Raw genomic sequence first — 13590 nt, forward strand, 5'->3', positions numbered from 1 at the left:
CATTCATATACACATACATACATAAACACACACACACACACACACACATATATATAAAATGCTTGGATACAGGTCAGAGAGTGTCAACCAATGTATTATGATAGATTAGCTTACTCAGTATCCAGAGGTTTCAACCCTAAATTCCATTGAGATTCCTTCAGGGTTCAATTAAAATTTTTTCTTGAAATTTCTGATTTGGAGATATTATTATTAGCTATTACTAACATTACTTATCAAGACAATATCTTACTATGTAGCCCCAATGTCCTAGAACTCACTATGTAGCCCAGGCTGCCCTTGACCTTGTATTCCTCCTGTTTATACCCCCCTAGTTCTAGGAAAAGAGATGTTTGACAAGGTGAAACCATTTCTAATTTCTTTAGTATTTTTGATCTCCATGGTATTGGCTTTAAAGTTTGGAAATTTTTTTCTGTCTACAATTCGGTAATATACAATCATTTTCTTCTTTGAGACAGCCAAAAGATATTACCAAGTAGAGGGTATGTGTGCTAAATAATATTTTAGCATGAAGACAAGTGGGAATAGAATGGGTAGATGGTCCTTGCCAAAGATGACTGAGGCTGAACCCACTGGAAGGACTCATAGGACTCATAGGACTCATAGGACTGCCTGACTGTGCCTGGTTTGCAAAGGGCTTGGTAGTTGGCGAATTGTAAAGGATGAAGGGTAGAAGGTCCTAGGACTGCTAAAGAGTCTTAGACCAGATTTCAGAAGAGAGTCAGGGTTTGGTTTGGAACACAGCAAGGTAGAAGTTTCTGAAAGACAATGGTTAGAACTCTTGAGCAGGGGACCGAGCAATGGGAACAGATTGGTGTCCACTAGGAGACAAGAGGCAGGAAAGGGAATCTGGGATCATCTAAGGAGATGCTGTGCAGTGAAGATGCATGAGGCATCATCCCTGGAGATTAAAATTCCAAGCCTGAAAACCTGAGTGCAGAAGTGATTCCCAGTGTCCGAGGAAGAGGACATGGGTGGGTGCTCAGAAGGCTGGAGCACACAGCCACGACCTGGACAGAAGCCCAAAGCCCCAGGTCAGGTACTCAACAGTGTCCTTCTGTGCTTGTCAGTTTTACCCTCCCCCCACAAGGACAGGGCTTTTTGATCCCCCCTCCCCCCGTACTTCATATGTGGGAATTTAGAAAAGTCTGTAACTTGCTTAGAAAACAAATTGCCTGTTTGTTCCATTTACCGCATGCATGACCGAGCTGTCATTTCTCTCCCTCTGAAGAGACAAAATCATAATTTCCTGTGATTTAAATGTAGTCTGTTCTTTAAAAGGTACCAAAATGTGACACGCTTCAGGAAGATTCCTGCTTGGCTTAGGCACTAAGTCAAAATGTCAGAGTAAATCACTGGAAATTCAAGACACGATCGTTTGTGGGATGTGGCGAATTACTGTCTGGGTCCCAGAATGGATAACAAGGGAGGCTTTTCTGAACCGAGCGAAGGGTGGACAGATCCCGGAATGATGTTTTTGCAATTTGGTCTATTGTCTCTGTGTGTTTTTCAGCTGGCATAATTAGTGTTGGAATTCAGAAATCTTAACATTCTGGTAGTAATTGAATATATTTCTTTGTATCTGTGGAGAACTGTGCTTTTCCATCTACTGTCCTTTATTAAGCAGGGCCCTTTGTCAGATTCTGTAGCAGGTGGATTTTGCCACTGCTTTCCTGAGGTTCAGTACTGAAAATAATTTATAGTAGCAAGAAACAAAGCAAAATGATAATGAAACATATAGATGATTCCCAGGTCATTTATTCTTGGTCTTTTTTTTTTTTTTTTTTTTTTTGGCACTATTTCAAGCTCATGGAATGCTTATGCAAATTATTTTTGTTAGCAGCATACATTTAGCTGTGATATTGTTGGCATCTAAAAGAAAAGGACTGTCCTCTTAGAATTACTTTGTCTCCTGCTCGAGTCTTTTTAAGAAGTCTTCTCTTTTGAGTTATTTTAGAAGTTGTATTTGTCTATGTAATTTTAACATACATCTTTTTTACTGTAGTCAGCTTGAAAAAAATGTCATTTAAACAGCCAGCATAGACACATTTCATAAATGTAATTAAAGTTTAAAATTATTCGTTTGTCATCTGCTACAAGTACACAGATACAAAGGAAGCTGTTTCTTTGATTAATTGTTAAATGATTTCATATTGGGGGCTTGGGATAGTTTATTAGAGAAGAAAGAAGTAGTTGCTTAAATGTTTTAAGTTCCACTTAGATGTTTATCAGTGCTAAAAAAATTGGAAAATGAAGATGAAGCAAACATTTCTGTGGGAAAACTTTAAATTAGTGCCAGTCTGCCATCTCCCATGCCTGTATGTTGAGAATTGGGTCATTTCCATATTCATTAAGTCCATAGTAGTTTGATGGTCTGCTTGGTTTTGTTTGCAGCTTGCTAAGAAGTAACTGAAAGTTAACTATAAGGAACAATCTCTTTTAGGGGCTAGAGGCTTTGTGTACAGTAGCTGCCTCATGTGTCACACTTGACACTAACTGCCATCTGTTTTCTCTAGTAGAATCCTAGAGTAACTTGAATTTCTATCTTTTCTAAAGCAATATCTTGTTGCAAGATATTTCCTATCCATTCACATTGAAGCAGTGAGAGGCCAGTGATTGGAAGGGAGAGAAGAGGCGGAGCTAAGGGAAGTGAGGGGCGGAGAGAGGCAGTGAGAGGCCAGTGATTGGAGGGGAGAGAGGAGGAGGAGCTAAGGGAACTGAGGGGCGGAGAGAGAGGCAGTGAGAGGTCAGTGATTGGAGGGGAGAGAAGAGGAGGAGCTAAGGGTAGTGAGGGGCGGAGAGAGAGACAGTGAGAGGCCAGTGATTGGAGGGGAGAGAGGAGGCACTGAGAGGCCAATGATTGGAGGGGAGAGACAGAGGCGCTGCTTCAGACATATTTCTGGTGTTTTGGAGAGGTTAGAAATACTGGGATAAGACCTTTTCATTGTAAATTGGCATTGTGAAATTGGGAGTTTCTTATACATAAATATAGTTAGTTAACTATTCAAGTTTAAGAGTCATGCTTTACTGGATACTTGGAAGGAGTGGGTGCTTGGCAGAAGCGTGGGACTCTCACTGTTTACAGAGTCTATGGCAGAGAAGAAACACAGCTGGGATGCTGTGAGAGCTAGCTGGAAGAGATTGGCTCAGCAGCGACAGTGAACGCTGCCCTGAGTGAGACCCTCCTGGGCTTGGTGCAGAAGCTTGGTGGGGTGGAACAAGTTTATAAATATTTAATCCTACAAATCTTTTCCTGGAAGATACTGCATTTGAATATCCCCCCCTTCCTTGCTTTCCTGGATCTCTTATATCTTATCTATCTTATATTTCAAAGACTATTTAAAAATTTACCTTCTTTGGGGGGGAGGGGTATTTTCAAGACAGGGTTTCTCTGTGTAGCCCTGCTATCCTGGAACTCACTTTATAGACCAGGCTGGCCTCGAACTCAGAAATCCACCTGCCTCTGCCTCCCAAGTGCTGGGATTAAAGGCGTGCGCCACCACCGCCCGGCAAGTAAAAAAATTTACCTTCTAGGGAGTCTTTTCAAGCTGTCTTTTGACCAAGTATCCCTAATCCAAACATCTACAATTTGAATCCCACAGTATTGAAGCTTGTGGTTTGCTAACATGGTTGGAGAATTGCATGCCTGACCTTGGCTGATGAATCACAGCAGTCATATTAAAAATACTTTATAAGGGGCTAGAGATGACTCAGCAAAATGTTTGCTGCTCCTTTGGAAGAACAGGGTTCGGTTCCCAGTACCCACATCAGGTGACTCACTGATCACTCTGGATCCAAACCTTCAAGGACATCCGAAGTCACGTGGCATACAGATATATACACAGACACAGAAATAAGCATCGTTCTTTCAAAGTACTTTATCAGCTTACTTTAGGACCACATACATAAGGCATATATGAAACATTGGTGTTAGACTTGAGTCTTATCCACAACAGCTGCATAAAATAGGTGAGTTTATGCAAATGTTACAAAACCACCAGGAAGGTAGAAGGTCAAAAAGTAAAAATGCAAAATATTTCCTTTACAACATTTCCAACCACGAGTTTGTAGCCTGTGTCTGCTCTCACAGAACATTGTCCGTTCTTCTCTTAGGTGTCTTCCTTCTGCCTGTTAGTGGTATAACCAGAGTGCTTAAGAAAGAGCTCCTTGCACACCCTGCATGCTCTAGCACTGGCCTTAGCCTCCATCTGTGCTTTATATATGAAGAGTAAAGACAGAAACAAATAAATACAAGAAGGCTAGTGATCCGCAAAGCAGTAGCAATCCATCTTAGCTACAGGTTGTCTAAAAGGCAAAGCAACTTGGCTTGATTTCAGTTGTTCAGAATAATTCTGATTTGACTCTTTTCAGGTGGAAGAGAGCTATTAGTTTCCTATGAAATCTAGTTCTTTTGTTTATTTGTTTGCTTCATTTTTCTAAAGAAAACTTATCTCCAGTGACCTTTTAGTGCCATTATATACATTTTTAAATCCTGTTAAGGAGTGGTTAGCTTGACAGTGGTGTGGAGAATAACTGGTTGATAGGCCATAATTACATAATTACAGGTTATAATTAGAACTAAGGTTCTGGTGTCTGTGGTTGTGACTATAGATAACAAAATTTGCTTTACATTTCAAAGAGTTAGAATAAAGGACTTTTGAATGTCATCCCTACGCACTTGATAAATGTTTGAGGAAATGATAGGTTACCCAGATTGAAACATCACATAGTGTAGATATCTGTTGAAATCATAGAGTTCCTCATCAATATGTGCAACTTTGATGTTTCTATGAGAATTACTTAAGAATAACTTCAGAAAATTTAAAAAGTAATTAGGAAGTGGTATAGAGACTGTTCGCCAGCTAACATGAGGTGAACAGTGTTGTTAATTGGGATATTAATGTTTGGAATAAATTTGGAGACTATTCATTTCTGTATTGAAAAAGTCAGAGAGTCTATAAACAAGGATGCTCTCTAATTCTTTCTTCCCATCCGATTAGTGGATCTCTTAGAGCTGAATACAACAAATGAAGTTTTCAAGCAGCACAAACTGAACCAAAATGATCAGCTCCTGAGTGTCCCCGATGTCATCAACTGTCTGACCACAGCTTACGACGGGCTTGAACAGTTGCACAAGGACTTGGTCAATGTTCCACTCTGTGTTGATATGTGTCTCAACTGGCTGCTCAACGTGTATGACACGTAAGTTTGTAATTTATCCTTTAAATGATCATAAGTCAGTGAAGCACATTGATAATAAACTTGGTGCTATGACCGCCTCCGACTCTTTTTCGTCCTCCTCTTCCTCTTCCTCCTCCTCCTCCTCTTCCTTCTCGTCCTCCTCCTTCTTTGTCACCCTCATTAATGGGTGATACTAAAGTTTTTTTGGGGGGGGATGGGGAGATAGGGGGCGGAGCTAGGAGTTGTAGAGGAGGTCGCACAGGATGAGGGGCAGTGCGTGGAAAAGGAGGTCACTTCAGGAGTGTTGGACACCATGGCTTGGGACGCTTTTTGTACATATTATGAGGTTAGAAATTTTTTTTATTCGATATAATTTTTTATTTACATTTCAAATGATTTCCCCTTTTCTAGCCCCCTACTCCCCGACAGTCCCATAAGCCCCCTTCTCTTTCCCTATCCTCCCACCCACCCCTTCCCACTTTCCCGTTCTGGTTTTGCAGAATACTGCTTCACTGAGTTTTTCCAGAACAAGGGGCCACTCTTCCTTTCTTCTTGTACCTCATTTGATGTGTGGATTATGTTTTGGGTATTCCAGTTTTCTAGGTTAATATCCACTTATTAGTGAGTGCATACCATGATTCACCTTTTGAGTCTGGGTTACCTCACTTAGTATGATGTTCTCTAGCTCCATCCATTTGCCTAAGAATTTCATGAATTCATTGTTTCTAATGGCTAAATAGTACTCACTCCATTGTGTAGATATACCACATTTTTTGCATACACTCTTCTGTTGAGGGATACCTGGGTTCTTTCCGGCTTCTGGCAATTATAAATAGGGCTGCTATGAACATAGTGGAGCATGTAAAGTTTTAACTCAGGAACAAGTTTTCAAGTGGAAGCAAACACTTTATCATTGAGCTACATCTCAGACCCTAATGTGATTTCTTTAAAAAGATGTGTTCATAATCCTTTTGCCCAGTGGAAAGGTTTATTTTGATTGTTTAGAAGTAACTGATTTTCCAGGTCCTTCAGCTCCCAACAATAGGATAAGAGGCCAGATGTAATTATTCTTTCATGACTTGGTTAGTCAGTGAAGGCCAGGGAGGTGCCATTCTCTGTCAGGAAGCAGCTAGGGAAACCTGAGCTGCTTGCTTGATTTGTCTTTGTTCTTTGTCTTTGTATCTTAGATTATTATTTTCAACAAGAAAACAAAAACTGACATTCACTTCGAATTAAAATGATGTTTAGCATATAAGAGGCTCTATAACTTTCTATGGTGGTGGTTTGAGAGTAATTTGGGCAACAATGAATAAAACTTGATTTTTCTTTAGATAATAGCTTCATTGTAATTATGGTTATATTTTTATAAGGTGGTCTTGCCTTAATAATTGATGCTATAGGACACTAACATGTATACTTGAAGGGTTTTTCTCACTGCATATAAAGAGTACCCAAAACTTCCAGCCCAGCACATCCCACATGTATGTGACCCTTTTGATTTTGACAATGTATTTGTGCACTAATCAGTTATAAAAAGACTTGCTGTGAGCTGACATTTCAGAAATGTTGGGAATTATTCATTCTCTGGTAGGGGGTTGAAGTATGCAAAAATGAAAGAGGAAAATGAAGACTTGCTTTTTTCTTGAATTTCAAAAGTTAGTTCTCATTAAGTAGCTACGTGAAGATTTACATTTGTCAGCCTTTGATTTGAAGACAAAGAAGGTGATAGTTCATAAATCAAAGAATATAGATGATAGCTCATAAATGGACAAGTTCAATAGCTGATTGATTCTGTGTAAGAAATAAATGATGATAATAGACATGATTTATCTATAATTTTATTTACTTTTTTCATTAGAAAAAAGCCCTTTATCTTTCAATAGTAACAAATATCAATGTTTTTTTTAAAAAAAAAAATAAAAAGATAGCCATGTGCTTAAGAATGAGGCTCAGTTGTCAGAAAGAAAAGAGGATTTACTGTAATACATTGCTGCCTGGTGTCTTTTATGTTGCTTTTTAATACAAAGTTGTAATTCTTCTTGGGTACAATATTAATTTTGGCATAAGTATCTCATTAATTTGCTCATCACTGTTTTAAAGCCTCAAAGGACATCTTTTCTACAATAAATTCACCACAAAGAGCTCGTTATTTCAATGTTTTCTGTGCAGTAGCCTGTAACATGGAGTCCCATCTCAGAAAGAAAGCTAAATGAGAACATCTGGGAGCTTCATCTGACCCTGTGAAATAGCAAAGAGAAGGATAACTTGATCAAAGTTTATGGAGAACACTCTTCCCCCTAGCAGGGTCCCACTATGACAATTTTAGATTTCTAGGTTGCTGAAACAAAACCTAATAGACAAGCTTGCTTAAACATCTTTCGCTCACATCTGTAAAGGCTGAAAGACTGAGCCCACGGTGCTGGTGGGGCTGACTGGTGTGTTGTTTTCTCCACACCCTCTCTCTTAGCCCTCCATTGTCTCTCCTCTTTCTGCTCTGCCTGCTCATTTTATCTACAAGTGCATCAGACATTCTAGACCACGGTCTCCCCTTCCAACTTCATCTTAACTGATTCTTTAAAGATTCTGTTGGCACAAAAAGCAGTGTCCTAAGATACAAAGAGTTAGGACTTCAGCATGTAAATGCCAGGGAACACAGTTAAGCTCAAAACATATACAGAGGCTGGTTATGTTCTAGAATGAGGAAGCAGTGACTCTTTGTTAGGACCCGACCAGTGTGCAAAATGTTGTGATTCATTTTCTGGGATTTAAATGTTGGCACAATCCCATTTCTAACTGCCAGATGTGAAAACATGGAACTGCTACATGGAAATATTTCTTTTACTAGAAAAACAATACCTCAAAATGTGTCATTGTTTTCATTTTCATGGATAAAAAAAAATCCTGAGAAGCTTATTTCCCCTCTATGCCAATGAAACATATCAATCACCATTCTGGGACATCCTTCGGTCTCCCTTTCTATCTTGGAATAAATGAATTAAGCTAAGGAAAAGTTGGTTACTCTGTAGGCAGTGATCGCTGATGTCCAGCATTGACTACCTGAATTTCTCTACCATACACGGCTCATTTGTTTATCTGAGCAATGACTGTTAACTCTACTTCAAGCAGTGTTCCTCTGAGTGAATCTGATCAACTATAATTTTACTCAATCCAGAGCAGAGATCCTGGATATTACAGGGACCTTCCAAAGGCTTTGAACTTAAAAATGTTGCCTGTGTTCAGCTAGTTAAAAGTTTTATGTGGCCGAGTTATAGGAATACCCAAGAGATGAGAGCAGACTTCTTGAAAGAGTTACATTGATTTACCTATCCATTCATTAATTTAGTCATTCATTGTTTGGGTTTCTGTTGTTGTAAAGAGACACCACAACCAAGGCAAGTCTTGTAAAGGAAAACATTTCATTGGAGTTAGCTTACTATTTCTGAGGTTCAGTCTATTATCATCATGGCAGAGTCCAGGCAGATGTGGTGGAAGGACAGAGAGTTCTACATCTTGATCTGAAGCTTGAGCATATATATCACCTCAAAGGCCCACCTCCACAGTGACACATCTCCTCCAATAAGGCTACACCTCCTAATAGTGCCACTTCCCATGGTCCAAGCATATTCAAACCACCACACAACACTATCATAAGCAGCTGATGAAATCAGCTCACACAGAGGGAGGTATATTTTGGATAGTCATCTGCGAGGTTTCAGCCCGTGACTGGCTTGCCCCTGGCTGTAGGTGAGGTAGCACAGCATGATGGGACCACTAATGGAACAAAACACTCCAAGAATTGCAAGAAAGAGAAGACATTCCTGTTTTCTCCTTGGCGGGCTTGCCTTTCCGAGGTAATCTAATAGACCCTGGCTCTTAAAGTTTCTTCTGCATCCAAAGAGCACCACCACATTGGAGACCAAGCTGTTAACATGTGGTCCTCAGGGACTTTTTCAGATGTAAACTATAGCATTGTTATGAATTTTCAACTCCTTGATGTATTGCCATATGATGTAACCAGAACAGACCTTCTCAACTTCAACTTGAAATAATGAGTCATGCAGATAGAGGAGATGAAAGAATTCTAATACACATATGACTTAGAGATGTGATATGATCTTTCCATTTTGCCCTCTATTTAACTGATTGAAAAACCAACACACTAAGATGCCAGAGTTTATCTGTAACCACCTGTTACAAGTTAATCATAGTTACCGGGCTAATTTGTAGATTTTATTTCCCTGGTTGCATGCATAGTCTTATCATATTGGTATAGCTTAGCCATCATACTTTATAAAAATCAACTAAACTTTCAAGGTCTAACATATACCCAGCTCCTCCTCATATTACCAGTTTTGTGCCCTGGTTGCTATGTTACTTGGCAACCACTTAACTTTGGCATCTCAGTATCTGGAAAATTTAGGTAAAAATATCTGAACAGCTTACCACACAAAAGGTGAATATGAAAGGCAAATAAGCTAATATGTGTAAAAGGGGGCTTTATAAACCGTAGCAATCAAATCGATTCCATTTATGAATTCACAGCCTCATTCAGTCTTCATCTTGCTAGGTTAAGAAGTCTTAATTTCACAATCTTCCTTCTAGATTTAATGGAAATCCAAACCATTTAAATCATGCTTCAGAGCAATAGTCTGGAACACTTGGTTCAAACATTTTTTTTCTCTATAGAGAATAGTAGCTTCATTTGTTATAGTAAGTTATATTTCCCCCACTATCCTGAGAGGAATATAATTTTGAAGGTACTTAACTTCACAGTTAAAGTAATTTCAGAAGTCACTTACAAAAACTGTCCTGGGAATTGAATACTTAGCTATTGGGCTAGATCGCTCACTCACTCATACATTTTATTAGCTCACAGATGCATCTCCAATTAGATATCTTACTTGACATCGAAACAGTCAAGAATGGCCCCATGTACGTGCAGATTAATCAGCCAGCGAGCCTGCATATAAATGCTCACCCTGCCCTTTGTTTTGGAGGGGGGGTGTTTACACCACGCCTATGTTCTCTTACTCAGGCTTTTGCTATGACATCTCATGTCTGATTGTAATCTCCTCTTTCTTACTGGGAGGACAGTACGACTAGGGATTAACTAGGGATAGCCCACTCCATGTAAGACAACCAGTTGGCCACTGGGCTCCAAATGCAGGCCTTGAGTTTGAACTTTTTCATTAACTGTGAGAGGCTGGGAACTATTCAAAGTGCTCTCCGTAAAACCTACCAACCACAGTCATCTTGTCCTTGGTTTTTCATTTTCACACATAAGGGTTGAAATTTTCTGTATTTTCTTTAGTCATCCGCCTGTCTTACTTCCCTAGCTAGTATGTGAGGCTATTGAGTAAGAATCAGGTTCTCTGCATTTTCCTGCTCCCTGAAGTTCATAGACCAATCCTGGGATCCTAGATTACAGTAAGCCTTTATAGCTGATGGTGGTGGAAGACTGGGTAGATGATTGACATTTTCAATTGCCTTCCCGATGCTGTATCTCTCCTGTTTTCCCACTGGACTTGGAGGTTGGCTCTATTGGTACCGTTCTGACGCCTTAAAGAACTGGTTTGTTTTGACCCACATTCTTGCACCAATCCTTTAGTACATTCATTTCTTAACCTTTATTACTTTCTAAAAGTAAATTGTCTGTGTTCAGGGATAAACATTTTGCAGCTCTGGAAGAGAATAGACACTGTTTCCTATGATAATTTGGAAAACCCTAAAAATGTTTATTAAGTAGAAACGTGATTCGAAGAAACATGATTTCTTTGAAAGAAACATGATTTCTTTGAAACTGGCTGGTATTCCTTGTTACTTGGCTAGGCTAGAACTTGTAATTTTTCTGCCTCTTGACTGCCCAAAGTCCAGGCATTGCTACCACACTTAGCCATAATTTAAGCATGTTTTTGTTTTTTTGGTTCTTTTAAAGAACATTTATACATTTGGTGTCATGCTATGTCTGCAGACATTTACTTGATCATTTACCATTTGAAAGTGGAAGACTATTAATTAGTATGACTAACAAAGCACATTCCAGATGTTTATGTATTTTAAAAATACTGTAAATGACAACCTGTATTATTTACTTTTCTATTGCTGCGATAAAGCACTGTGACCAAGGCAACATATAGAAAGTCGGGTTTCTTATGGCTCATGGTTCCTGGGGCACAGGAGATCATCAGCATCATGGTAGAGTGCCAGGCATGGATGCAGTATGAGATCTGGAGGAGTAAGCAGAGCGAGAGGACTCAAAGTCCACCTTCAATACCATCCCTCCTCTAACGACACACCTCCTAAACCTGCTCAAGACAGCACCAGCACCAGGAACATAGCCTGAAAGCTAACCTTGCACAAGGACACTGTCTTATCTGCCTTATAATAAGTGAACATTTGCTTGTGTGTTTCTAAGTGTTTGATATGTGTGCCTTAAATCTAAAAAGTTTCAGAGAGTAAACCAAAGCTGAAGACAGATGAAGATTATGAAACAATAAATATAGCAATACAACTTTATATATATATATTTCCAATTCTTATGTGAAATTGAAATGATGTCTCTCTGGCTTAGTGTGAAAGTATTTCCTTGAGCTGATTAATTAAAACATTCCATTTTTAATTACAATTTCATGCTTCCTCTAATACAGATACCACACCAGCTTATTTGAAACCATTCACTATTAAAATTGCAATAGTGATTTATAGACTACATTGGAAGAGATCAAAGTGAATGAAGACAGCAAGTTCTAAATTTTCATAAGCACTGAGTCTTCAACATATAATTTCCTACGTATATTTTTTTATGTTTGGGTTTTAATTTATTCTTCTCTTGCTATGTAAAGTTGAATTCATACTTTGTATAGCATGCTTGCATACTCTGTGTAGCTTTGATGTGATTTTTTGGTTTTACATTTAAAACCAACAGATTTCACTTATAGCATTTCTTAAAGGGAAATCTATTTGCCTTTATGATTGTTGCTTTTCTATTCCTTTCATGTGTTCTTGGGCTGTGTGTTGTGTGTCAAAGGACTTCAGTGTAATTTTCTGGGCTTCTTCAAAGATGTTGAACTGTCATGAGATTATGATGTAGGTTTGGTAATAATTGTTAAAGCCTAGTAGAAAAGCTGTATCTTTAACTCACATTTATTATGCAGTGGTTTCCTCTCAAGAAAATGCCATTCAATATACTTTATACAGTTTTAAATGCATATAACCCATCTTATAATTTCAGGGGCCGGACTGGAAAAATCAGGGTACAGAGTCTGAAGATTGGATTGATGTCTCTCTCCAAAGGCCTCTTAGAAGAAAAATACCGATGTATGTAAGACCCTTTACACCCTAGTGCTTATAAGATATTTGAATTTACTGGGCACCGACTTTATATAATTTGCCATGCTAGCTTCCATGTCGGAGATCCTTACTGTGTATACCAGTTTGGACACAGATGACAATAGGGAGAGAATTTGTATGATTTGAAAAGCTGACTACAGGGCCAGGGTGAGGTACACTAGTATAGTAAGAACTAAGCACAGATGTGCATTCATTGAAATATGAAAATATTCTAGTAGGCATTACAATTAGGTGAGCAAGTGAATGCTGAAATACGTCAGTGAGAATCTAGTCAAAGGCTGTGTGACCCATTAAAATGTTGGCGTTGAACTTTTTTGGGGGGTGGGGCTACCATGTGAACTTTTTTCAATCCACTGTTCATAGATATATGAGTGATACATCTGTAGACACAATTTTTTATGACTCCACAGCCCCTTTTTCTTTTCTTTTAAAAAATCTCATTTCTTCTGTTTATTGTAGCAAGTAGTTTTTGCTACCCCACTTTAAGCTCTAGGTGAACCATACTACAAGCCCTCACTCAGATTCCCTTGCATCCATGGATAAAAAAAAAATAAAAAATAAATAAACATACATACTCTCCAGTTAATCTTAAAATGCTTTTACTAACTCAATGACTGCAAGTGAAAACTCACATCGCTGGTTGGCTTCATCTCTTGCTGCTTCTGCCTCCTTCTTCTTCCCCAGATTCTCCCTGTGTCCTCCTGGGCAACTCTAAGTGTCCTGCCCCACCCTCAGTCATTGCTCCCTGGTATCTTTATTGATCAGTCAAAAACTGGGGAACAGGACCTTGGCATCAGACCCACTCCCTATAGTTTATGTTTAATGCTTTAAAAAGAAGAAGAAAGAAAGAGGGACTAAAACTTTTACTAACATTAATTCTAAATAGTATTATTTTTAATGTGGACATTATGAAATGATAGATACTTTTAACTTTTATTTTGGTTATTTAAGTAAACCACTGGTGCCTCATTAGCTATGCATTACTGGACAATGTCTTGGCATGCTCAAGAGAGGGACCTGCATTTACATCTCTCCCACTTA

The 13590-nt window shown here is 38.8% G+C and overlaps 1 protein-coding gene across 5 annotated transcripts in view; it reads left to right on the plus strand.

Moving 5' to 3' along the window:
* The window catches only part of Utrn (utrophin), a 508244-nt gene that overhangs the window by 435089 nt on the left and 59565 nt on the right, over window positions 1-13590 (plus strand). For all 5 annotated transcript variants that reach the window (XM_052169847.1, XM_052169848.1, XM_052169850.1 and 2 more), the window contains 2 exons: window positions 5019-5220; window positions 12431-12516. In XM_052169847.1, the coding sequence (XP_052025807.1) occupies window positions 5019-5220; window positions 12431-12516 (288 nt within the window). The remainder of the gene's footprint in view (window positions 1-5018; window positions 5221-12430; window positions 12517-13590) is intronic.

Source organism: Apodemus sylvaticus, chromosome 23 (genome assembly GCF_947179515.1).
Source record: "Apodemus sylvaticus chromosome 23, mApoSyl1.1, whole genome shotgun sequence".
In the NCBI taxonomy this organism is placed as follows: Eukaryota; Metazoa; Chordata; class Mammalia; order Rodentia; family Muridae; genus Apodemus; species Apodemus sylvaticus.